The sequence below is a fragment of the Salvelinus sp. IW2-2015 genome, linkage group LG6.2, assembly GCF_002910315.2.
Source record: "Salvelinus sp. IW2-2015 linkage group LG6.2, ASM291031v2, whole genome shotgun sequence".
NCBI lineage: Eukaryota > Metazoa > Chordata > Actinopteri > Salmoniformes > Salmonidae > Salvelinus > Salvelinus sp. IW2-2015.
Genome location: NC_036846.1, coordinates 14,031,480 through 14,057,564, shown reverse-complemented (window position 1 = coordinate 14,057,564; position 26,085 = coordinate 14,031,480). Strand labels below are relative to the sequence as shown.

Sequence of the window (26,085 nt, the reverse complement as noted above, 5' to 3'; positions counted from 1 at the left end):
GATAAACTAGTAATATCATCAACCATGTGTAGTTAACTAGTGATTATGTTAAGATTGATTGTTTTTTATAAGATAAGTTTAATGCTAGCTAGCACCTTACCTTGGCTCCTTGCTGCACTCGCATAACAGGTAGTCAGGTAGTCAGCCTGCCACGCAGTCTCCTCGTGGAGTGCAATGTAATCGCCCATAATCGGTGTCCAAAAATGCTGATTACCGATTGTTATGAAAACTTGAAATTGGCCCTAATTAATCGGCCATTCCGATTAATCGGTCGACCTCTAATACCAACCCTACCTTGTCACAACACAACGGATTGATTCAAACGCATTAAGAAGGAATGGAATTCCACAAATTAACAAGGCACACCTGTTAATTGAAATGTATTCCAGGTTACTACCTCATGAAGCTGGTTGAGAGAATGCCAAGAGTGTGCAAAGCTGTCATCAAGACAAAGGGTGGCTACTTTGAAGAATCTCAATTATAAAATATATTTTGATTTGTTTAACACTTTATTGGTTACTACATGATTCAATATGTGTTATTTCATATTTTTGATGTCTTCACTATTATTCTACAATGTAGAAAATAGTAAAAATAAAGAAAAACCCTTGAATGAGTAGGTGTGTTTGAACTTTTGACTGGTACTGTATATACAAAAGCATGTGGGCACCCCTTCAAATTAGTGGATTCGGCTATTTCAACCACACCAGTTGCTTACAGTTGTTTAAAATCGAGCACACAGCCATGCAATCTCAATAGACAAACACCTGATACAGAACATCCACTGTAATAGGCGAAGGACAGGCCTCACAGCCACACTCTGACATGTATACAACATAGCCTAAACACAGGTGTGTGTGTGTGTGTGTGTGTGTGTGTGTGTGTGTGTGTGTGTGTGTGTGTGTGTGTGTGTGTGTGTGTGTGTGTGTGTAGAAAGAGAATGATGATTGTCTTCTGTAGAGAGGCAACCAAATGCAATCTTTGTAACTTAAACCGGTTGAATCCTTTGCGGTTGTCAATACATCTATTTACAGACATAAATGGTTGCAGGAACATATGTGCTTTGGGGGTGTGTGTGTATGCCACACATACACATTGCTTGTGTATCCTTGTGTTATTAATAAAATACTTGAATTGAGCCACTTATCTTGGCTTTATCCGAATAGCTTTGTACACACTAGAGGTCTTCACGGGTCCAACAAACCTGAAATTCCGAGACCATAAATTCTGACTTTTGTCTCAGATCTGGGTGGGGTCTTATATAATTGCCACAGGTCTCAGGTATGTGCAATTATAATTGATTTAGCGACTGGATCTGTCCTCTGTTAATTTAATGTGCGAGGTGATCAGAACTTCGCCAATTGCAACTCAATAAAACATATACTGTAGTTAATGTCCAGCTGAAACTGGTTCCGGCCACTCACCTCACGTGCACCTGTTGCTGAAGAGAGAGAGACCACGAGTGAAAGGAGCTTTGGCCTAGGCAACTGTTGATTGCAAAGATGGAGGCCTTTTTCATTTAAGTAAAACAAAAGAGGTGAAAGAGTATAGTCTTCTGTGAGGACAAGTTTAAGGGATAAAGATGAGAAGAACATTGGCGCGGCCAAATGGAATGTGTGCAACTCGCTATTCAGGTTTGATGCTATTTTCAAACTTTTATTTATTTGTTTTCGTATTTATTATAATTTGTTTTATCATTATTATAAGCTTTTTTAGAATCTAAAACATTTCTTTAAATATGCTAAAAGTGTTTTGTTTCATTTTGTTGAGACATTTTCATAGCTAAATTAAGTTGTCTTTTCAATTTTGTGCTCTGTATTTAATTTAAGATACAAGTTTAAAGTAGGCTGGATGTAAAATAAATATCAGCCTATTGCTGTCATTTGTTGGGTAGGCCTACGGATCATATTTTACCTATAAACAATGACTTGACTTACTTTGATATTACCCTAATGAACTTTTGTGAAGGTCTGGTGTGGTATTGTCACTAGGCTTAGCTACTACAGGCCTATGAAGGCAGTGCGCACCAGCAGTCCAACTGACTCAGTTGAACTTGAGGTGAGGAAGAATGTTTTAGGCCTACCAAAGTCAGATTAAAGGAGTAACAATATAATGATCATCTTTATTTAAAAAAATATTATGCACGCCAAATTCTTCCTCCTGTATAGTACGCCTACATCTGTATAGCAGTAGAAGCCTATCAGACAAGGATAGAGAACGCATGTTGGTGGCAGAAATCTCCATCTTTCTCTCTGGGCTAGGCCTAAGCTTCTCTTCCTTTATATATATATATTTTTTTAAATATCAATATCATACAGTGGAGCCTAGGCCTATAAACTTAAATGCATGCAATGCCCTGATAAATTGAGCGCTCAAATCTCCAACATCTGAATCGTGAGGTGAACAACTTATTGTTTTAGGAAAGTAAAAAACAATAAAACAATAAGCTATAATGTTTGGATTATGCGACACATCGAAATATAATTTTCTTCTGGCTTGTTTTATGTCATTTAGCAGTTTTTAAGGATTGATAATTTGGCCAATATCACTCGTTTATTGATGGCATAGGTTTCTTTCCCTCTCTCGGAGCCGAATGGGTCTTTCAGATCAAAACAGCATGGGTCCGTTTGCGCCTGTTTTTCCACTGGCCATTTCGGAATGGTTCTGACTGTCCTCGGGTCATTTTGGAACCGGTCTCCTTTAAAAAAAAAAATGTTTTATGCATGTTGGGTTGGGTGGGAAAGCCACGGATTCATTTCGGAACGGGTCCAAAGTACACATTGACTTTGGGAGGCTGGAAGCTGATTTAGCCTTGCTCTGATCTGGCACTACCCCTGCACTGACCCACACTATTCCCTCTTACCTTTCTCATAGGCTGGCATGCTGTCCTTCAGCAGGTAGCTCAGCTGGTGACCGTTGAGGTGCAGGAAGCGCAGCTGGTCCCTGAGCGAGGCCTCCTCAACCACGGGCTGGATGAGTCGGCCCACGCTGTTCTGGGAGATGGGTAGGCCCAGACCAAGAGCCAGTGTCGGGGTCAGGTCCACCTGCTCTACTGTTGACGGTTTCTCCATCCCTACTGTTTATAAGGAGTAGAGACAGTATCTCAGGATATAGAAACAAGAGGGCGCAAGGAGGCACACATGCACAAGACAGACAGAAACGCACACGTACACACACAAACGCATGCGTACACAAACACACAAGCGTGCGCGTACGTACATTCACACACGTATACAGTTGAGAAATTAAGTGAAAAGTCACAGGAGCAGAACATATGTACCGCATCTCTAATCAACCCCTACTCCTCTACGTCATACTTCAATAACAATGATTCATTCACTTTGTGTAGCACACCTTAAAATAAAACCCATTATTAAATAAATAAATAAATATAAATATATATATATATATATATATATATATATATATACTGCTGTGTCCTGTTTTTAGGTTTGATAAAAGCTCAAGCTTAAATCCTGCCAGTTGAGTTGACAGGACAATCCAGAACATGAGCTCTGTGTCCATCATGTGTCTGAGGTCCTACAGTACAAGTTACTGTACCAGCCTGTCCATCATGTGTCTAGTCCCTACAGCTACAAGTTACTCTACCAGCCTCATGTCCATCATGTGTCTAGGTCCTACAGTACAAGTTACTGTACCAGCCTGTCCATCATGTGTCTGAGGTCCTACAGTACAAGTTACTGTACCAGCCTGTCCATCATGTGTCTAAGGTCCTACAGTACAAGTTACTGACCAGCCTGTCCATCCATGTGTCTGAGGTCCTACAGTACAAGTTACTGTACCAGCCTGTCCATCATGTGTCTGAGGTCCTACATACAAGTTACTGTACCAGCCTGCCATCATGTGTCTGAGTCCTACAGTACAAGTACTGCTGTACCAGCCTGTCCATCATTGTCTAGGTCCTACAGTACACAGTTACTGTACCAGCCTGTCCATCATGTGTCTGAGGTCCTACAGTACAAGTTACTGTCCAGCCTGTCCATCATGTGTCTGAGTCTACAGTACAACGTACTGTACCAGCCTGTCCATCATGTGTCTGAGGTCCTACAGTACAAAGTTACTGTACCAGCCTGTCCATCATGTTCTGAGTCCTACAGTACACAGTTTACTGTACCAGCCTGTCCATCATGTGTCTGAGTCCTACAGTACAAGTTACTGTACCAGCCTGTCCATCATGTGTCTGAGGTCCTACAGTACAAGTTACTGTACCAGCCTGTCCATCATATGGTCTGATCCTACAGTACAAGTTACTGTACCAGCCTGTCCATCATGTGTCTGAGGTCCTACAGTACAAGTTACTGTACCATGCCTGTCCATCATGTGTCTGAGGTCCTACAGTACAAGTTACTGTACCAGGCCTGTCCATCATGTGTCTGAGGTCTACAGTACAAGTTATGTACCAGCCTGTCATCATGTGTCTGAGCGCTCTACAGTACAAATTACTGTACAGCCTTCCATCATGTGTCTGAGGTCCTACAGTACAAGTTACTGTACCAGCCTGTCCATCATGTGTCTGAGGTCCTACAGTACAAGTTACTGTACCAGCCTGTTTCTGCCAACGCTTAATTTCTCAGCCAGTCTCTCAGTAAAATCTGATCCACCTGAAATAAACCCATGAGGAGTGATCTAGAAATAGACGTGGCAAATAAAGAAACAATTATCACATTCACACCAACGGCCTCGAACGCGTTCGTCACAGAGCGGCGAGACGTTAATGAGCTCCTCTTCACACAGTGCCAAGACGTCACCGCTTCTCACAGTGAGAGCTCAGCTGTGACAGCCGTGTGTGTATGTTTGTGTGTGCATTTTTTGTAGCCTTTATTTAACCAGGCATGTACGTGTGTGGCACAGGCGCTCTGGAGTAGGCCCTTACCTATCAAAAGTCATGTTAATCCTCACTTAACCACATTTTTCCTAGGTGAAAACAAATGTAAATGGACATATTAGTGGTGGGCCGTAACTACAATATTTTCACTATACTATTATGGATAAGTGTTGTGATACATTTGAACACCGGTGTGCATGTGCCTACTTCAGCAATGACACCAAGACAGACTGACAAACAGACAGAGGGATAACAGGAGAGCCAATGCTTACCTTTCTTCTTGAAGGCGGGGCTGATGAGCACCAGGGGGGTGTTGACCTCATGCTCAGACGAGCCCCCGTGGCTGCCCGTCTCGGACATCCCGTGGTCCCCACACAGCACCAGCAGGTAGGGCAGCGCCCCCTCTGCCTCCTAAGGGGACACGGGACATGGCAGATATAGATAGGTCACATAAGCGGATCAAATGTTAACATAATGGTCGTTTATCAGACACTTTTATTCACTGCAACTTACAGTTAAAGTACCATCTCATTTTAACAGCTCATAATCCAGGGACTACGGAGTGGCTCAGCGGTCTAATGTATTACGGTGCTTCCGGCATCACTACAGACCTGGGATCAATCCCAGGCTGTGTCATAACCGGACGTGACCGGGAGTCCCATAGGGCAGAGCACAATTTGCCCCCGTCGTCTGGGTTTGGGGAGGGTTTAGCTGGGGGGGTTGAACTTGGCTCATCGCGCTACAGCACCTCCATGTGGCGTGCCGGGCACCTGCAGGCTGACTTCGGTCATCAGTTGAACGGTGTTTCCACCGACACATTGGTGCAGCTGGCTTCTGGGTTAAGCGGGCTGGTGTTAAGAAGCGCGGTTTGGCGGGTAATGAGCCCATTGGGGAGTTGCAGCGATGAGATAAGATTGAAATTAGGGAGAAAAAGGGGGTAAAATAATTTTTGGGGAAACAATCTGTTAACTCTTACTCAAATAATGTTATTGACTTGTCCTATACTTGTATTTGTTGCCAAAGCATACATTCCAGAGAAAGAAAAAAAACTTTAAAAACCCCACCTCAGACCCCCACCTCAAACAGACCGTTTCAGGATGACGTCATGTTTTAGGCTGAGACGTCCAGAAGAAGAGATGTATCAGGAAGAAAGTGTGGTATTCAACAGGCAATAGAATTGCACAGACAGGGCAGGAATAGGGGTTGTGGAAATATGTGTTTGAAATAGAGTCCTGCTGCTGGAAGAAGCACCCTCGCCTCATGTCCTCCCTTCACTGGAGCGAAACAGTGGAGTTTCCAAACAGCGCCTGAGGGGCTAGGCTCACTCTCTAGCTCTCTCCTCTGGGAATGAAAGGTGGTTAGCTCCGTTTCACTTCAAAGACCCACTCAGCCACTCTCTTCCACGCTAGCCTGCTTCCTTTAGCAGCCAGCGCAAGCTAACAAAAGCCTGAATCTCTGCCAGTTTAGCTGGTTGCCCTAACAGAGCAGCTAACTTTTTCAACTCATTGGCATTTCATGTTACAGATGTAGGATCTCATTGGCATTTCATGAACGGGAAAGAACTTATCCCAGCCATGAAAGCTGTCAGAGCGCATAGGGACATTGCTTACATCCGCTATGACAGGCTCTTTGTCCACCCTCCCTCCCAAAAGCATAGAAGAGATGAGAGAGCCAAGCCTATGTGTTCCTAGCTTCAACCCCACAGCACACACACACACACACACACCCAACTGATTCATGGACTGCTGAATGTTTTTTTCCCCCTCTTGCTTTGTTTATTCTTTTCCATATTATGTCGATCTCTGATAAGCTACCCAGGAAAGGGCTACAAATAGTACATATTAATATATGTAGCCTGATATCCATAACATTAACATATTAGCCATTTCTGAGACTCACTTAGATAATTAATTTGATGATACAGCAGTAGCAATACAAGGATAACACCTACAGAAGAGACAGGAATGCTTATGAGGTGTTGAGATATAAACTCAGCAAAAAAAGAAACGTCCTCTCACTGTCAACTGCGTTTATTTTCAGCAAACTTAACATGTGTAAATATACACACACATACACACACACATTCATATCTACACACATACATAAACTCAGCAAAAAAGAAACGTCCCTTTTTCAGGACGCTGTCTTTCAAAGATAATTCGTAAAAATCCAAATAACTTCACAGGTCTTCATTGTAAAGGGTCTAAACACTGTTTCATATGCTTGTTCAGCAAGCTGTTTAAAGGCACAGTCAACTTAGTGTATGTAAACTTCTGACCCACTGGAATTGTGATACGGTGAATTATATGTGAAATAATCTGTCTGTAAACAATAGTTGGAAAAATTACTTGTGTCATGCACAAAGTAGATGTCCTAACCGACTTGCCAAAACTATAGTTTGTTAACAAGAAATTTGTGGAGTGGTTGAAAAACGAGTTTTAATAACTCCAACCTAAGTGTATGTAACTGTACATAGATTTTATGTATTTAGTCTCAAATAAATAATGAAACATGTTCAATTTGGTTTAAATAATGCAAAAACACAGCATTGGAGAAGAGAGTAAAAGTGCAATATGTGCCATGTAAAAAAGCTAACGTTAAAGTTCCTTGCTCAGAACGTGAGAACATATGAAAGCTGGTGGTTCCTTATAACATGAGTCTTCAATATTCCCAGGTAAGAAGTTTTAGGTTGTAGTTATTATAGGACTATTTCTCTCTATATCATTTGTATTTAAATACCTTTGACTATTGTATGTTCTTATAGGCACTATAGTATTGCCAGCCTAATCTCGGGAGTTGATAGGCTTGAAGTCATAAACAGTGCTGTGCTTCGAGCATTGCGAAAAGCTGCTGGCAAACGGAGGAAAGTGCTGTTTGAACGAATGCTTACGAGCCTCCTGCTGCTGCCTACCACCGCTCAGTCAGACTAATCTATTAAATATCAAATCATAGACTTAATTATAATATAATAAACACAGAAATACGAGCCTTTGGTCATTAATATTGTCAAATCCAGAAACTATCATTTCGAAAACAAAACGTTTATTCTTTCAGTGAAATACGGAACCGTTCCGTATTTTATCGAACAGGTGGCAACCCTAAGTCTAAATATTGCTGTTTCATTGCACAGCCTTCAATGTTATGTAAAATTCTGGCAAATTAATTACGGTCTTTGTTAATAAGAAATGGTTTTCACACAGTTTGCAATGAGCCAGGCGACCCAAACTGCTGCATATACCCGGACTCTGCTTACACTGAACGCAAGAGAAGTGCCACAATTTCAGGCACCGCATTGATTATATGCAACGCAGGACAAGTTATTTAAACTAGTAATATCATCAACCATATGTAGTTAACTAGTGATTATGTTAAGATGTATTGTTTTTTATAAGATAAGTTTAATGCTAGCTAGCAACTTACCATGGCTCCTTGCTGCCTGCACTCGGGTAACAGGTGGTCAAGCCTGCCATGCAGTCTCCTCGTGGATTGCAATATAATCGTCCATAATTGGCGTCCAAAAATGCAGATTACCGATTGTTTTGAAAACTTGAAATCGGCCCTAATTAATCTGCCATTCCGATTAATCGGTCGATCTCTAATACACACACACACACACACTACTGTTCAAAAGTTTGGGGTCACTTAGAAATGTCCTTGTTTTTGAAAGAAAAGCACATTTTTTGTCCATTAAAATAACATCAAATTGATCAGAAATACAGTGTAGACATTGTTAATGTTGTAAATGACTACTGTAGCTGGAAACGGCTGATTTTATGTAATATCTACATAGGCGTACAGAGGCCCATTATCAGCAACCATCACTCCTGTGTTCCAATGGCAAGTTGTGTTAGCTAATCCAAGTTTATCATTTTAAAAGGCTAATTGATCATTAGAAAACCCTTTCACAATGATGTTAGCACAGCTGAAAACTGTTGTTCTGATTAAAGAAGCAATAAAACTGGCCTTATATTTATTTATATATATATATATTTTTTTATTATTATTATTTATTTATATATATATATATATACACCCAAATGAGGTGGGGTGATTATAATGAAACAGAAATGAACACAGACTCACATGCCATAACATTTGTTCCAAGATGGCTTAGCAGTTCAGACGTCATTTTTGTCCTCGTATTGTCGTGTCCTGTATATATATATATTTACACCTTTCTTCGCATATCTTTTATATATTTTATTATCCAAGAACTCAAATACAAAAGCTTTCCTGCAAAAGCTTTCCTGCAACCCGCCTCACCAATTACAAAAAAAAGTATTATTTACCTCAAATCTGAAAATCCACAGTGGAAGCTAGCCAGGGGCTAATCAGAAGCTAGCCAGAAAGCTAACCAGAAGCTAGCCAGAAGCTAATCTGAAGCTGCCCAGAAGTTAGCCGGTTTGCCGGCTTAGCGTTGGTGTTTTCAGCTGCCCACGTTTTTGTGGTCATCAGCTATTCCTTTAGCTCGATAATCTACCGGCACTTTTGTGCAACGCGACTCTGACCGGAGCATACCGGGCCTTTTTTTTCTCCTCAGTTTCCCCGGATTTCAGCCGCAGGCTCTGGACATTTGCACCTTGATTTCGCAGCTAGCTAGCTGCAAACCGTGGTGACTATTGGCTTACGTCGATCCCGGAGCAAACTTAAATCATTCCGGAGCTAGCCAGCTGAGGAGTTCCATCAGCCATTCCTGGGCTACAGTCACCTATCCGGACCCATTTTTTTTTTTTGCTGCAGATACGGAGGCCCACGGGCCTTCACGACTGACTGCCGACGTATCTCGCCCGAGGGAGTTATCCCAACTGGCACCTCCGTCGCGACGTTACCTGAACGCTCATCTGGGGCCCGCTAATCGTTAGCTGTCTTATCGGCTGCTATCTGAATAAGTATATCGGACAATTTTTTTTCTTGCGTCTACTATATCTATTTTGCCAATTGGATTGATTCCCTCTACCACACGGAACCACACTAATCTACGACGGAAACCACGAGGTTCTAAAAATAGACCTCCACCTATGCTATCTTGCTACCGATAGCCATCTACCCGGCCAGCTTGTCTGGATCGCCGTGACCCCAACCAAACCTCTACTCACTGACCCTTATGATCACTCGATTAAGCATGCTCTCCTTAATGTAAAATATGCCTTGTCCATTGCTGTTCTGGTTAGTGTTTTATTGGCTTATTCACTGTAGAGCCTCTTAGCCCTGCTCACTATACCATAATCCAACCTTTCAGGTTTCCACCACCCACATATGCGATGACATCACCTGTTTCAATGATGTTTCTAGAGACAATATCTCTCTCATCATCACTCAATACCTAGGTTTACCTCACTGTATTCACATCCTACATACCTTTGTCTGTACATTATTCTTGAGCTATTTTATCGCCCCAGAAACGTCCTTTTACTCTCTGTTCTAGACGTTCTAGACGACCAATTCTCATAGCTTTTAGCCGTACCCTTATTTATACTCCGCCTCTGTTCCTCTGGTGATGTAGAGGTGAATCCAGGCCCTGCAGTACCTAGCTCCACTCCTATTCCCAGGCGCTCTCTTTTGATGACTTCTGTAACCGTAATAGCCTTGGTTCATGCATGTTAACATAGAAGCCTCCTCCCTAAGTTTTGTTTTGTTCACTGCTTTAGCACACTCTGCCAACCCGGATGTTTTTAGCCGTGTTCTGAATCCTGAGCTTAGAAAGGACCACCAAAAATCTGACATTTCATTCCCCAACTACAAGATTTTCAGACAAGATAGAACGGCCAAAGGGGGCGGTGTGCAATCTACTGCAAAGATTGCCTGCAGAGTTCTGTTTTACTATGCAGGTCTGTTCCAAACAATTTGAACTTCTACTTTTAAAAATCCACCTCTCTAAAAACAAGTCTCTCACCGTTGCCGCCTGCTATAGACCACCCTCTGCCCCAGCTGTACTCTGGACACCATACGTGAACTGATTTTGCCCCCCTCTATCTTCAGAGCTCGTGCTGCTAGGCGACCTAAATTTGAACATGTTACACCTCCAGCCATCCTACAATCTAAGCTTGATGCCCTCAATCTCACACAAATTATCAATGAACAACTACCAGGTACCACCCCAATTCCGTAACACGGGTACGCTCATAGATATCATCCTACCAACTTGGCCTCCAAATACACCTCTGCTGTTTTCAACAAGATCTCAGCGATCACTGCCTCATTGCCTGCATCCGTAATGGGTCAGCGGTCAAACGCCTCCACTCATCACTGTCAAACGCTCCTGAAACACTTCAGCGAGCAGGCCTTTCTAATCGACCTGGCCGAGGTATCCTGGAAGGATATTGACTCATCCGTCAGTAGAGGATGCCTGGATATTTTTTTTTAAATGCCTTCCTCCCATCTTGAATAAGCATCCCCCATTCAAGAAATTTAGAACCAGGAACAGATATAGCCCTTGGTTTCTCTCCTGACCTGACTCACCCTTAACCAACAGAAAAACATCTATGGCGTTCTGCATTAGCATCGAACAGCCCCGTGATATGTAACTTTTCAGGGAAGCTAGAAACCATATACACAGGCAGTTTAGAAAAGCCAAGGCTAGCTTTTTCAAGCAGAAATTTGCTTCCTGCAACACCAAGATTCAAAAAGTTCTGGGACACTGGTAAGTCCATGGAGAATAAAGAACAACCTCCTCCCAGACTTCCAACTGCACTGAAGAATAGGAAACACTGTCAGCACGCGCGACAAAGTCCACTATAATTGAGAATTTCATAAAGCATTTTCTACGGGCTGGCCATGGCTTTCCACCTGCTACCCCTAACCCGGTGCAACAGCACTGCGCTCCCCTCTGCTACTCGCCCAAGCCTTCCCATTTCTCTTTCTTCCCACAATACAGTCAGCTGAATAGTTTTCTGGAAAGAGCTACAAAATCTGGACCTTACAAAATCAGCAGGCTTTAGATAAATCTTGGACCCTTTCTTTCTAAAACTATCTAGCTGAAATTGGGTTGCACCCCTATTTACTAGCCTTTTCAAACCTCTCTTTCGTGTTCGTCTGAGTTCCAAAGATTGGAAAGGCAGCTGCGGTTAATCCCCCTCTTCAAAAGGGGCGGACACTCTTGACCCTTAAGCAGCTACAGACCTATATCTATTCCTACCACTGCCATTTCTAAGGTCTTCGAAAAGGCCCAAGTCAACAACACGAGATTACGACCATTTCGAATCCCACCATAGCCTTCTCCGCTATGCAATCTGGTTTCAGAGCTGGTCATGGGTGCACCTCAGCCAGCTCAAGGTCATAACGACATCTTAACACGCACATCGATAGAGAAAATACTTGCAGCCGTATTCATTGACCTGGCCAGGCTTTTGACTCTGTCAATCACGCACAATCCTCATCGCAGACTCGACAGCCTGCGTTTCTCTAATGATTATTGCCTCGCCTGGTTACGACCAACGTATTCCCTGAATCGAGTTCAGTGTGTCAAATCGGAGGGTCTGTTGGTCCGGAGCCTCTGGCAGTCTCTTATGGGGGTCCACAGGGTTCAATTCTTGGACCGACTCTCATTGCTCTGTATACATCAATGATGCGCTCTTGCTCTGCTGGTATGTCCTGATGTACCACCTCTACGGCAGACGACACTATGTGCTGTTAATAACTTCTGGCCCTTTATTTACACTGTTTAACAACCCTCCAGGCGAGCTTCAATGCCGATACAACTCATGCCTTTCCGTGGCCGTCCAATTGCTTCTTAAATACAAGATAAAAAAAAAAAAAAAAAAAAAAAAAAAAAAAAAAAAAAAAAAAATAAAAAAAAAAAAAAAAAAAAAAAAAAATAAAAAAAAAATTAAAAAAAAAAAAAAAAAAAAAAAAAACTAAATGCATGCTCTTCAACCGAGTCGCTGCCTGCCACCTGCCCGCCTGTCCAACATCACTACTCTGGACGGCTCTGACTTAGAATATGTGGACAACTACAAATACCTAGGTGTCTGGTAGACTGTAAACTCTCCTTCCAGACTCACATCAAAACATCTCCAATCCAAAGTTAAATCTAGAATTGGCTTCCTATTCCGCAACAAGCATCCTTCACTTCATGCTGCCAAACATACCCTTGTAAAAACTGACCATCCTACAATCCTCGACTTCGGTGATGTCATTTACAAAATAGCCTCCAAACCCTACTCAATAAATTGGATGCAGTCTATCACAGTGCCATCCGTTTTGTCACCAAAGCCCATATACTACCCACCACTGCGACCTGTACACTCTCGTTGGCTGGCCCTCGCTTCATACTCGTCGCCAAACCCACTGGCTCCAGGTCATCTACAAGACCCTGCTAGGTAAAGTACCGCCTTATCTCAGCTCGATGGTCACCATAGCAGCACCTACCTGTAGCACGCGGTCCAGCAGGTATATCTCCCTGGTCACCCCCAAAACCAATTCTTCCTTTGGCCGCCTCTCCTTCCAGTTCTCTGCTCCAATGACTGGAACGAACTACAAAAATCTCTAGAACTGGAAACACTTATCTCCCTCACTAGCTTTAAGCACCAGCTGTCCAGAGCAGCTCATAGATTACTGCATCTGTACATAGCCCATCTATAATTTAGCCCAAACAACTACCTCTTTACCTACTGTATTTATTTATTTTATTTTGCTCCTTTGCACCCCATTATTTCTATATTTACTTTACACTTTCTTCCACTGCAAACCAACCATTCCAGTGTTTTTTTTTAACTTGCTATATGTAGTTTACTTCGCCACCATGGCCTTTTTATATTTTTATTATTTATATAATATATTGTTTTCGCCTTCAACCTCCTTATCTCACCTCACTTGCTCACATTGTATATAGACTTATTTTTCACTGTATTATTGACTGTATGTTTGTTTTACTCCATGTGTCAACTATGTTGTTGTTGTAATGTGTCGAACTGCTTTGCGTTATCTTGGCCAGGTCGCAATTGTAAATGAGAACGTGTTTCCAATTTGCCTACCTGGTTAAATAAAGGTGGGAAAAAAAAATATATATATAATATATATATATTATATATATATATATATATATATACTACATACACTGTTCAAAAAAATAAAGGGAACACTAAAAAACGACAATCCTAGACTCTGAATGAATGAAATTTCTTATTAAATCTTTATTCTTTACATATTTGTGCTGACAACAAAATCACACAAAAACTATCATGGAAATCAATGTATCAACCATTGAGGTCTGGATTTGGAGTCATACTCAAAATTAAGTGGAAAACCACACTACAGGCTGATCCAACTTTGATGTAATGTCCTTAAAACAAGTCAAAATGAGTAGTGTGTGTGGCCTCCACGTGCTGTATGACCTCCCTACACGCCTGGGCATGCTCCTGTGAGGTGGCGGATGGTCTCCTGAGGGATCTCCTCCAGACCTGGACTAAAGCATCCGCCAACTCCTGGACAGTCTGTGTTGCAACTGTCTGTTGGTGGATGGAGCGAGACATGATGTCCCAGATGTGCCTCAATTGGATTCAGGTCTGGGGAACGGGCGGGGCCAGTCCATAGCATCAATGCCTTCCTCCTTGCAGGAACTGCTGACACACTCCAGCCACATGAGGTCTAGCATTGTCTTGCATTAGGAGGAACCCAGGGCCAACCGCACCAGCATAATGGTCTTCACAAGGGGTCTGAGGATCTCATCTCGGTACCTAATGGCAGTCAGGCGCTCTATGGCGAGCACATGGAGGGCTGTGCGGCCCCACAAAGAATGCCAACCCCACACCATGACTGACCCACCGCCAAACCGGTCATGCTGGAGGATGTTGCAGGCAGCAGAACGTTCTCCCACGGCGTCTCCAGATTCTGTCACCGTCTGTCACATGTGCTCAGTGTGACCTGCTTTCATCTGTGAAGAGCACAGGGCGCCAGTGGCGAATTTGCCATCTTTGGTTCTCTGGCAATTGCAAACGTCCTGCACGGTGTTGGGCTGTAAGCACAACCCCGACCTGTGGACGTCGGGCCCTCATACCACCCTCATGGAGTCTGTTTCTGACCATTGAGCAGACACATCACATTTGTGGCCTGCTGGAGGTCATTTTGCAGGGCTCTGGTAGTGCTCCTCCTGCTCCTCCTTGCACAAAGGCGGAGGTAGCGGTCCTGCTGCTGGGTTGTTGCCCTCCTACGGCCTCCTCCACGTCTCCTGATGTACTGGCCTGTCTCCTGGTAGCGCCTCCATGCTCTGGACACTACGCTGACAGGCACAGCAAACCTTCTTGCCACAGCTCGCATTGATGTTGCCATCCTAGATGAGCTGCACTACCTGAGCCACTTGTGTGGGTTGTAGAATCCGTCTCATGCTACCACTAGAGTGAAAGCACCGCCAGCATTCAAAAGTGACCAAAACATCAGCCAAGAAGCATAGGAACTGAGAAGTGGTCTGTGGTCACCACCTGCAGAACCACTCCTTTATTGGGGGTGTCTTGCTAATTGCCTATAATTTTCCAACCTGTTGTTCTATTCCATTTGCACACAGCATGTGGAATGTATTGTCAATCAGTGTTGCTTCCTAAGTGGACAGTTTGATTTCACAGAAGTGTGATTGACTTGGAGTTACATTGTGTTGTTTAAGTGTTCCCTTTATTTTTTTGAGCAGTATATATATATATATACTATATATAAATAATAAATATATATATATATATATATATATACACAGTGGGGAGAACAAGTATTTGATACACTGCCGATTTTGCAGTTTTCCTACATACAAAGCATATGTCTGTAATTTTTTTATCATAGGTACACTTCAACTGTAAGTACACTTCATACCAAAATCCAGAAATCACATTCTATGATTTTTAAGTAATTCATTTGCATTTTATTGCATGACATAAGTATTTTGGTCACCTACCAACCAGTAAGAAGTCCGGCTCTCACAGACCTGTTCGTTTTTCTTTAAGAAGCCCTCCTGTTTCTCCACTCATTACCTGTATTAACTGCACCTGTTTGAACTCGTTACCTGCTATAAAGACACCTGTCCACACACTCAATCAAACAGACTCCAACCTCTCCACAATGGCAAGACCAGAGAGCTGTGTAAGGACATCAGGATAAAAATTGTAGACTGCACAAGGCTGGGATGGGCTACAAGGACCAATAGGCAAGCAGCTTGGTGAGAAGGCAACAACTGTTGGCGCAATTATTAGAAAATGGAAGAAATTCAAGATGACGGTCATCACTTCGGTCTGGGGCTCCATGCAAGATCTCACCTCGTGGGGCATCAATGATCATGAGGAAGGTGAGGGATCAGCCCAGAACTACACGGCAGGACCTGGTCAATGACCTGAAGAGAGCTGGACCACAGTCTCAAAGAAAACCATTAGTAACACACTACGCCGTCATGGAAAAAAATCCTGCAGCAAGGCCCCTGCTCAAGCGCAGCGCATGTCCAGGCCCGTCTGAAAGTTTGCCAATGACATCTGGATGATCCAGAGGAGGAATGGGAGAAGGTCGTGTGGTCTGATGAGACAAAAATAGAGCTTTTTTGGTCTAAACTCCACTCGCCGTGTTTGGGAGAAGAAAGGATGAGTACAACCCAAGAACACCATCAACAACCGTGAAGCAGGAGGTGAAACATCATTCTTTTGGGGATGCTTTTCTGCAAAGGGGACAGGACGACTGCACCGTATTGAGGGTAGGATGGATGGGCCATGTATCGCGAGATCTTGGCCAACAACCTCCTTCCCTCAGTAAGAGCATTGAAGATGGGTCGTGGCTGGGTCTTCCAGCATGACAACGACCCGAAACACACAGCCAGGGCAACTAAGGAGTGGCTCTGTAAGAAGCATTCAAGGTCCTGGAGTGGCCTAGCCAGTCTCCAGACCTGAACCCAATAGAAAATCTTTGGATGGAGCTGAAAGTCCGTATTGCCAGCGACAGCCCCGAAACCTGAAGGATCTGGAGAAGGGTCTGTATGGAGGAGTGGGCCAAAATCCTGCTGCAGTGTATGCAAACTGGTCAAGAACTACAGGAAAACGTATGATCTCTGTAAATGCAAACAAAGCTTTCTGTACCAAAATATTAAGTTCTGCTTTTCTGATGTATCAAATACTTATGTCATGCAATAAAATGCCAAATTAATTACTTAAAAATCATACAATGTGATTTTCTGGATTTTTGTTTTAGATTCCGTCTCTCACAGTTGAAGTGTACCTATGATAAAAATTACAGACCTCTACATGCTCTGTAAGTAGGAAAACCTGCAAAATCGGCAGTGTATCAAATACTTGTTCTCCCTACTGTATATATATATATATATATTCAGAGCTACATCCTTGTAATGCTTACAGAACATCTCATGTCAACGGTTACTGAAGTGTTGTGGTTCCAGGTTCACCTGCCTCATCTAAAGTATATTATCATAGGGTGTTGCTATAGACTACCAAGTGCTAACAGTCAGTATCTAAATAATGTGTGTGAAATGCTTGATAGTGTATGTGATGTAAACAGAGAGGTCTACGTTCTTGGGGATCTGATTGGTTTTCATCTAGCTGTCAGCTCAAGAGGAATCTGCTCACTGTAACCAGTGCCTGTAATCTGGTTCAGGTTATTAATCAACCTACCAGGGTGTTTACAATTACTACAGGAACTGGATCATCCATATGAATTGATCACATTTTTACTAACACTATAGAACTTTGTTCTAAAGCTGTATTTGGACCCATTGGATGCAGTGATCGCAATATAGTGGATATATCCAGGAAAGCCAAAGCTCTAAAAGCTGGGTCTAAAATAGTGTATAAGAGAGCATACACAATATTCTGCTGTGACTTATGTGGATGACGTTAATTTGTTGGTCTGATGTGATTAATAAGGAGCATCTAGACGCTGTACTTAATACATTTTTGAAATTGCTTCTTCCAATTATTGATAAACATGCACCTCTTAAGAAACTGACTGTTAGAACTGTTAAGGCTCCATGGATTGATAAGGAATTGAAAAGCTGTATGGTTGAAAGAGATGGGGCAAAAGGAGTAGCAAATAAGTCTGGCTCTACATCTGACTGGCTGACTTAGTGCAAATTGAGAAATTATGTGACTAATCTCAAAAAAGAATAAATTATATTATGAAGCCAAGATCAATGATATAAAGAATGATGGGAAGAACTTTGGAGTACTTTCAATGAAATTATGGGCAGAAAGACAAATTAAAATCCATCTTTCATCGAATCAGATGCCTTATTCATCACAAAACCATTTGATGTTGCGGATTATTTTAATGATTACTTCAATGGCAAAGTGGGCAAACTTATGACAACAATGAAAAGCGAGTCATCGTATAAATGCATAAAAAAATATATATAATAAAAGAAAAGCATTGTAAGTTTGAATTTTGCAATGTTAGTTTAGGAGAGGTGGGGAAATTGTTTTCGATCAATAATGACAAACCTCCTGCATTGACAATTTAGATGGAAAGCTACTGAGGATTGTAGCTGACTCTATAGCCACTACTCTCTGTCATATCTTTAATCTGAACCTAGAGGACAGTGTCTGTCCTCGTGCCTGGAGGGAAGCCAAAGTAATTCTGCTACCCAAGAACGGTAAAGTGGCCTTCACTTGTTCTAACAGCAGACCTATCAACTTGCTGCCAGCTCTGAGCAAACTATTGGAAAAAATGTGTTGGACCAAATTAGGGCCGTTGGCGGTCATGACATTTTGTCAGGCGGTTATTGTCATGCAAAAGACTGCCGGTCTCAAATCAAATCTCATTAGTCACATACACATTGTTAGCAGATGTTAGTGCGAGGTTAGTGAAACGCTTGTGCTTCTAGTTCCGACAGTGCAGTAATATCTAACAAGTAATCTAACAATTCCACAACAACTACCAAATACACACAAATCTAAAGGGATGGAATAAGAATATGTACATATAAATATATGGATGAGCGATGACAGAGCGTCATAGGCAAGACGCAATAGATGGTATAAAATACAGTATATACATATGAGATGAGTAATGTAAGGTATGTAAACATTATTAAAAGTGGCATTATTTAAAAAGTGACTAGTGATCCATGTATTAAATTAGCAAATTATTTGAGTCTCTATGTAGGCAGCAGCCTCTCTGTGTTAGAGATGGCAGTTTAACAGTGTGATAGCTTTGAGATAGAAGCTATACTTGTACTGACCTCGCCTTCTGGATGTTAGCGGGGTGAACAGGCAGTGGCTCGGGTGGTTGTTGTTCTTGATTATCTTTTTGGCCTTCCTGTGACCTCGGGTGCTGTAGGTGTCCTGGAGGGCAGGTAGTTTGCCCCAGGTGATGCGTTGTGCAGCACACGCACCACCATCTGGAGAACCTTGCGGTTGAGGGAGGTGAAGTTGCCGTACCAGGTGGTGATACAGCCTGACAGAATGCTCTCAATTTTGCATCTGTAAAAGTTTGTGAGGATTTTAGGTGACAAGACAAATTTCTTCAGCCTCCTGAGGTTGAAGTGGCGCTGTTGCGCCTCTGTCTGTGTGGGTGGACCATTTCAGTTTGTCAGTGATGTGTACGCCAAGTAACTTAACTTTCCACCTTCTCCACTGCTGTCCTGTCGATGTGGATAGGGGGGTGCTCCCTCTGTTGTTTCCTGAAGTCCACGATCATCTCCTTTTTTTTGTTGACGTTGAGTGAGAGGTTGTTTTCCTGACACCACACTCAAATACTTATTTCCCTCATTAAAATGCAAATCAATTTATTTATAACATTTGACATGCGTTTTTCTGGATTTTTTTGTTGTTATTCTGTCTCTCACTGTTCAAATAAACCTACCATTAAAATTATAGACTGATCATTTCTTCGTCAGTGGGCAAACGTACAAAATCAGCAGGGGATCAAATACTTTTTCCCCTCACTGTAGGTATTCCTCTCGTCCAGATGGGATAGGGCAGTGTGCAGTGTGATGGCAATTGCATCGTCTGTGGACCTGTTGGGGTGGTATGCAAACTGAAGGTGATATGCTCCTTGACTAGTCTCTCAAAGCACTTCATGATGACAGAAGTGCGTGCTACGGGGCGATAGTCACTTAGTTCAGTTATGTTTACCTTCTTGGGTACAGGAACAATGGTGGCCATCTTGAAGCATGTGGGGACAGCAAAGCGGGCAAAGAAGGTGTTTAGTTTGTCTGGAAGCAAGACGTCGGTGTCCGTGACATAGCTGGTTTTCTTTTTGTAGTCTGTAATTGCCTGTAGAATCTGCCACATAAGTCTCGTGTCTGAGCCGTTGAATTGGCTTTGTCCCTATACAGACATTTCGCTTGTTTGATTGCCTTGGAGGGAATAACTACACTGTTTATATTCTGCCATATTCCCAGTCATCTTTCCATGGTTAAATGCGGTGGTTCGCGCTTTCAGTTGTGTGTGAATGCCGCCATCTATCCACGGTTTCTGGTTAGGGTAGGTTTTAGTCACAGTGGGTACAACATCTCCAATGCACTTCCTTATAAACTCACTCACCGAATAAATCAATGTTATTCTCTGAGGCTGCCCGGAACATTTCCCAGTGCGCGTGATCAAAACAATCTTGAAGCGTGGATTCTGATTGGTCAGACCAGCATTGAATGGTTCTTGTCACGGGTACTTCTGTTTGAGTTTCTGCCTATAGGACGGTAGGAGCAAGATGGAGTTGTGGTCGGATTTTCCCGAAGGGAGGGCGGGCCTTAAATGCATCGCGGAAGTTAGAGTAGCAGTGGTCCAGTGTATTGCCCGTACGGGTGCTACAATCAATATGCTGATATAATTTTGGTAGCTTCGTTCTCAGATTACCTTTGTTAAAATCCCCAGCTACAATAAATGCAGCCTCAGGATATATGGTTTTCAGTTTGCATAAAGTCCAGTGAAGTTCCTTGAGGGCCTTCGTGGTACCTGCTTGGGCGGGGGATATACACGGCTGTGACTATTATCGAAGAGAATTCTCTTGAGAGATAATGCGGTCGGCATTTGAGTGTAAGGAATGCTAGGTCAGGTGAACAAAAGGACTTGAGTTTCTGTATGTTGTTATTGTTACACTATGAGTCGTTAATCATGAAGCATACACCCCCGCCCTTCTTCCCAGAGAGATGTTTATTTCTATCGGCGCAATGCATCTAGAAACCCGGTGGCTGTACCAACAGCATATCCCAAGAGAGCCATGTTTCCGTGAAACAAAGAATGTTACAATCTCTGATGTCTCTCTGGAAGGCAACCCTTGCCCTAATTTCATCTACCTTGTTGTCTAGAGACTGGACATTGGCAAGTATTGTACTCGGAAGCGGTGGGTGGTGTGCACGCCTTCGATAGTCTGACCAGGAGGCGACTTTGTTTTGGGTTGGCCTCTGGGATTAGATCCAATGTCCTGGGTGGTGGTCTGGACAAAGGATCCGCTTCGGGAAAGTCGTATTCCTGGTCGTAATGTTGGTAAATTGATGTTGTGCTTATATTCAATAATTATTCCCGGCTGTATGTAATAGCACTTAAGATTTTCTGGGCTAACAATGTAAGAAATATTACATAAAAAAATAATACTGCATAGTTTCCTAAGGACTCGAAGCGAGACGACCATCTCTGTCGGCGCCATCTTGCTTATTTCTCAAGGTAATTGACCGTTAATTAACAAACACATTTAGCATCTCCAGGCCTCCACGCATACAAGTCACTGATGTGCACCTTTGGAACATCTACATTTTTTTTTAAATTTAATATACACCATCACAATAAATCCATTATTTATTTTAGTTATGTCTTAAGAAACATTATGCTATGAAGAAAATGTAATTCAGAAGAACAGAATATGAGTTGGCCTACTATATGTTACCTGGCTGTGTGCCATGCCATGGGCTGTAGGCTAGTTCATTTAGCAGACAAGAGACTGTATGCTTAATGATATGCCATTACTTTATATTATATGATTGTATAGTAAGAAGAATATAATTGAACTTAGCTGAAAAAGAATAAAGGATATTTTTCCCATTGCGGAGCGGATGCACATATGAAGTGGCTATGCTGAGCGTAAAAGTGATCATTTTAAACAGGTCCTATATGCTAGATTTAGAGTTATTTGGCAACTTTAGTTGTGAATGATACAAACCTTAGAATGTCTTAGGGGCTGTGACTATAGGCTACTGACAATTTGAGAAAGTCGCAACAAAAGCTGTGCTCCGTTCCTTGCCTCAGGCTGCACATGCTGTTCTCTCATCAAGTTATCTTATCTTCACCCATCAGACCCATCAGACTTCACCCATTGTCCTATTATGAAAAAGGGCAGGAACACGGGCAGGGGGAAAAAATATATGTCAGCAGTATGCACTCGAATAGCTGACTCATGACTTCCGGTGTGGTGGTAATAAGGTCACCTCAGACCAAATACAATGCTATTTCTCTGTAAACAAATTAACTTACTTTCAGCATGCTTATAAGGGCACTCAACATTTACTGCACTGACACAAATGACTGATGATTGGTTGAAAGACGTTGATTATAAGATTGTGTGAGCTGTACTCTTAGATTTCAGTGCAGCCTTTGATATTATTGATCATAACCTGTTGTTGAGAAAGCGTTTTAACCTCTGCCATATCGTGGATTCATAGCTCTCTATCTAATATAACTCAGAGGGTTTTCTTTAATGGAAGCTTCTCTAATGTCAAACATGTAAAGTGTGGTGTACCGCAGGGCAGCTCTCTTGGCCCTCTTTTCTATTTTTAACAATGACCTGCCACTGGCATTAACCTCTCTGGGATATGTGGGACGGTAGCGTCACACCTGGCCAACATCCAGTGAAAATGCAGAGTGCCAAATTCAAAAAAATTACTATAATAATTCAACTTTCATGAAATCACACATTCAATATACCAAATTAAAGCTACACTTGTTGTGAATCCAGCCAACGTGTCAGATTTCAAAAATGCTTTACGGCGAAAGCAAACAATGCTTCTATCTGAGGATAGCACCCCAGCTAACAATCACAGACCATCCTATTTCAACCCTCCCGGCGTGACACAAAACGCAGAAATAAAGATATAATTCATGCCTTACCTTTGACGAGCTTCTTCTGTTGGCACTCCAATATGTCCCATAAACATCACAAATGGTCCTTTTGTTCGATTAATTCTGTCGATATCCAAAATGTCCATTTATTTGGCGCGTTTGATCCAGAAAAACACCGGTTCCAACTTGCACAACGTGACTACAAAATATCTCAAAAGTTACCTGTAAGCTTTGTCCAAACATTTCAAACTACTTTTGTAATACAACTTTAAGTATTTTTTAACGTAAATAATCAATAAAATTGAAGACGGGATGAACTGTGTTCAACACCGGAGGAAAACAATGTGTAGCATGCTTTCTGGTCACGCGCCTCTAACAAACAGTACACTTCACTGGAGCCTCATTCTGAACATGGCTACTTCTTCATTTCTCAAAAGAAAAACCTCAACCAATTTCTAAAGACTGTTGACATTCAGTGGAAGCGATAGGAACTGCAGGAAGGTCCCTTAGAAAGCTGGATTCCCAATGAAAACAAATTGAAAAGAGAGTGACCTCAAAACAAACAAAAAAATCTGAATGGTTTGTCCTCGGGGTTTTGCATGCCAAATAAGTTATGTTATAGTCACAGACATGATTCAAACAGTTTGAGAAACTTCAGTGTTTTCTATCCAATACTAATAATAATATGCATATATTAGCATCTGGGACTGAGTAGGAGGCAGTTTACTCTGGGCATGCTTTTCATCCAAACGTGAAAATGCTGCCCCCTATCCTAGAGAAGTTAAACAAAGCCTGTGTGTCCATGTATGCGTCAGAAACCACAGCTAGTGAAGTCACTGCAAAACTAAACAAAGAGTTGCAGTCAATGTTTGAATGAGTGGCCAGTAATAAACTGGTCCTGAACATCTCTTAAAACTAAGAGCATTGTATTTGGTACAAATCATTCTAAGTTGTAGACTTCAGCTGAATCTGGTAATGAACGGTATGGTTGTTGAGCAATTTTAGGAGACTCAATTACTTGGTTTTACCTTAGATCACTGGTGTCAAACTCATTCCACGGAGGGCTGAGTGTCTGGTTTTTGCTCTTCCCTTGTACTTGATTGATGACTTAAGGTCACTAATAAGTAAGGAACTCCCCACACCTGGTTGTCTAGGGCTTAATTTACAGGAAAAAACTAAAACCTGTAGACTCATTCATGGAATGAGTTTGACACCCCTACCTTAGATTGTAAACAGTCATGGTAAAAATATATAGGTTCAACGGTTATAAAGAAAGTGAGTGGTCTGTCTGTGATAGATGATCTGCTTTTCTGATACCATACTCCACAAAGCAAGTCCTGCAGGCTCTAGTTTTATCTTGATTATTGTCCAGTCATTTGGTTAAGTGCTGCAAAGAAGGACCTAGGTATGCTGCAGTTGGCCCAGAACAGAAATTCTTGTTCTTCATTGTAATCAGAGGGCTAATATCAATACTATGCATGTCAGTCTCTCTTCAATACGAGTTAAGGAAGGACTGACTGCATCGCTTCTTGTTTTTATAAGTAACATGAATGTGTTGGAAATTCCAAATTGTTTGCATAGTCAACTTACACACAGCACTGACAGACACACTTACACCACCAGAAATCCCACAGGGTTCTTTTCAAAGTCTCCAGGTTTAGAACAAATTCGAGGAATTTGCTACCGCACGACACGCGAGCGGTACCAATGCACCAAGTCTGGAACCAACAGGACCCTGAAAAGCTTCTATCCCCAAGCCATAAGACTTCTAAACAAGACTGCTAAATAGCTAATCTAATGCCTACACTGACTACCTGCATTGATCCTTTTTGCAGACTATGCACACACACATACTTACACTGACACTCCAACACACACACTTCATATGCCCACACACACGCATAACATGCACACTGACGACACACACACACACACACACACACACACACTGCAGCTACTGTCTATTATCTATCCTGTTGCCTAGTCACTTTACCCCTACTTATATGTACAGTGCATAGCTAACACAATTACCTTGTACCCCTGCACATCAACTCAGTACTGGTACTCCCTGTATATAGCCATGTTATTTTCTACTCTCATATATATATATTCGTTGAAGTCGAAGTTTACATACAGTTATGTTGGAGTCACAAAAAGTCGGTTTTCAACCACTCCAGAAAATGTCTTGTTAACAAACTATAGTTTTGGCAAGTCGGTTAGGACATCTACTGTGTGCATGACACAAGTCATTTTTCCAACAATTGTTTACAGATTATTTCACTTATAATTCACTGTATCACAAGTCCAGTGGTTCAGAAGTTTACATACACTAACTTGACTGTGCCTTTAACCAGCTTGGAAAATTCCAGAAAATTATGTCATGGCTTTAGAAGCTTCTGATAGGCTAATTGACATCATTTGAGTCAATTGGAGGTGTACCTGTGGATGTATTTCAAGGCCTACCTTCAATCTCAGTGCCTCTTTGCTTGACATCATGGGAAAATCAAAAGAAATCAGCCAATGCCTCAGAAAAATAATTGTGGACCTCCACAAGTCTGGTTCATCCTTGGGAGCAATTTCCAAACGCCTGAAGCTACCACGTTCATCTGTACAAACAATAGTACGCAAGTATAAACACCATGGGACCACGCAGCCGTCATACCGCTCAGGAAGGAGACGCGTTCTGTGGTGCGAAAAGTGCAAATCAATCCCAGAACAACAGCAAAGGACCTTGTGAAGATGCTGGAGGAAACAGGTACAAAAGTATCTATATCCACAGTAAAACGAGTCCTATATCGGCATAACCTGAAAGGCCGCTCAGCAAGGAAGAAGCCACTGCTCCAAAACGACCATAAAAAGCCAGACTACGGTTTGCAACTGCACACGGAGACAAAGATCGTACTTTTTGGAGAAATGTCCTCTGGTCTGATGAAACAAAAATAGAACTGTTTGGCCATAATGACCATCATTATGTTTGGAAGAAAAAGGGGGAGGCTTGCAAGCCGAAGAACACCATCCCAACCGTGAAGCACGGGGGTGGCAGCATCATGTTGTGGGGGTGCTTTGCTGCAGGAGGGACTGGTGCACTTCACAAAATAGATGGCATCATGACGGAGGAAAATTATGTGGATATATTGAAGCAACATCTCAAGACATCAGTCAGGAAGTTAAAGCATGGTCACAAATGGGTCTTCTAAATGGACAATGACCCCAAGCATACTTCCAAATGTGTGGCAAAATGGCTTAAGGACAASAAAGTCAAGGTATTGGAGTGGC

The 26,085-nt window shown here is 42.2% G+C and overlaps 1 protein-coding gene across 3 annotated transcripts in view; it reads right to left on the bottom strand.

Moving 5' to 3' along the window:
• Positions 1 to 26,085, bottom strand: part of LOC111965853 (GPI ethanolamine phosphate transferase 2-like) — a 133,809-nt gene that overhangs the window by 82,185 nt on the left and 25,539 nt on the right. For 2 of the 3 annotated variants that reach the window (XR_011480103.1, XM_023990223.2), the window contains exons 5-6: positions 5,119 to 5,257; positions 2,864 to 3,076 (exon numbers count right to left, since the gene is read on the bottom strand). Coding sequence is in view for 2 of the 3 variants with exons in the window: in XM_023990223.2 (XP_023845991.1) it covers positions 2,864 to 3,076; positions 5,119 to 5,257 (352 nt within the window). In the remaining variant the exon portion in view is untranslated. Of the gene's footprint in view, positions 1 to 2,163; positions 2,699 to 2,863; positions 3,077 to 5,118; positions 5,258 to 26,085 lie in introns of those variants that run through there. The other variant, XM_023990225.1, reaches the window with a different exon arrangement.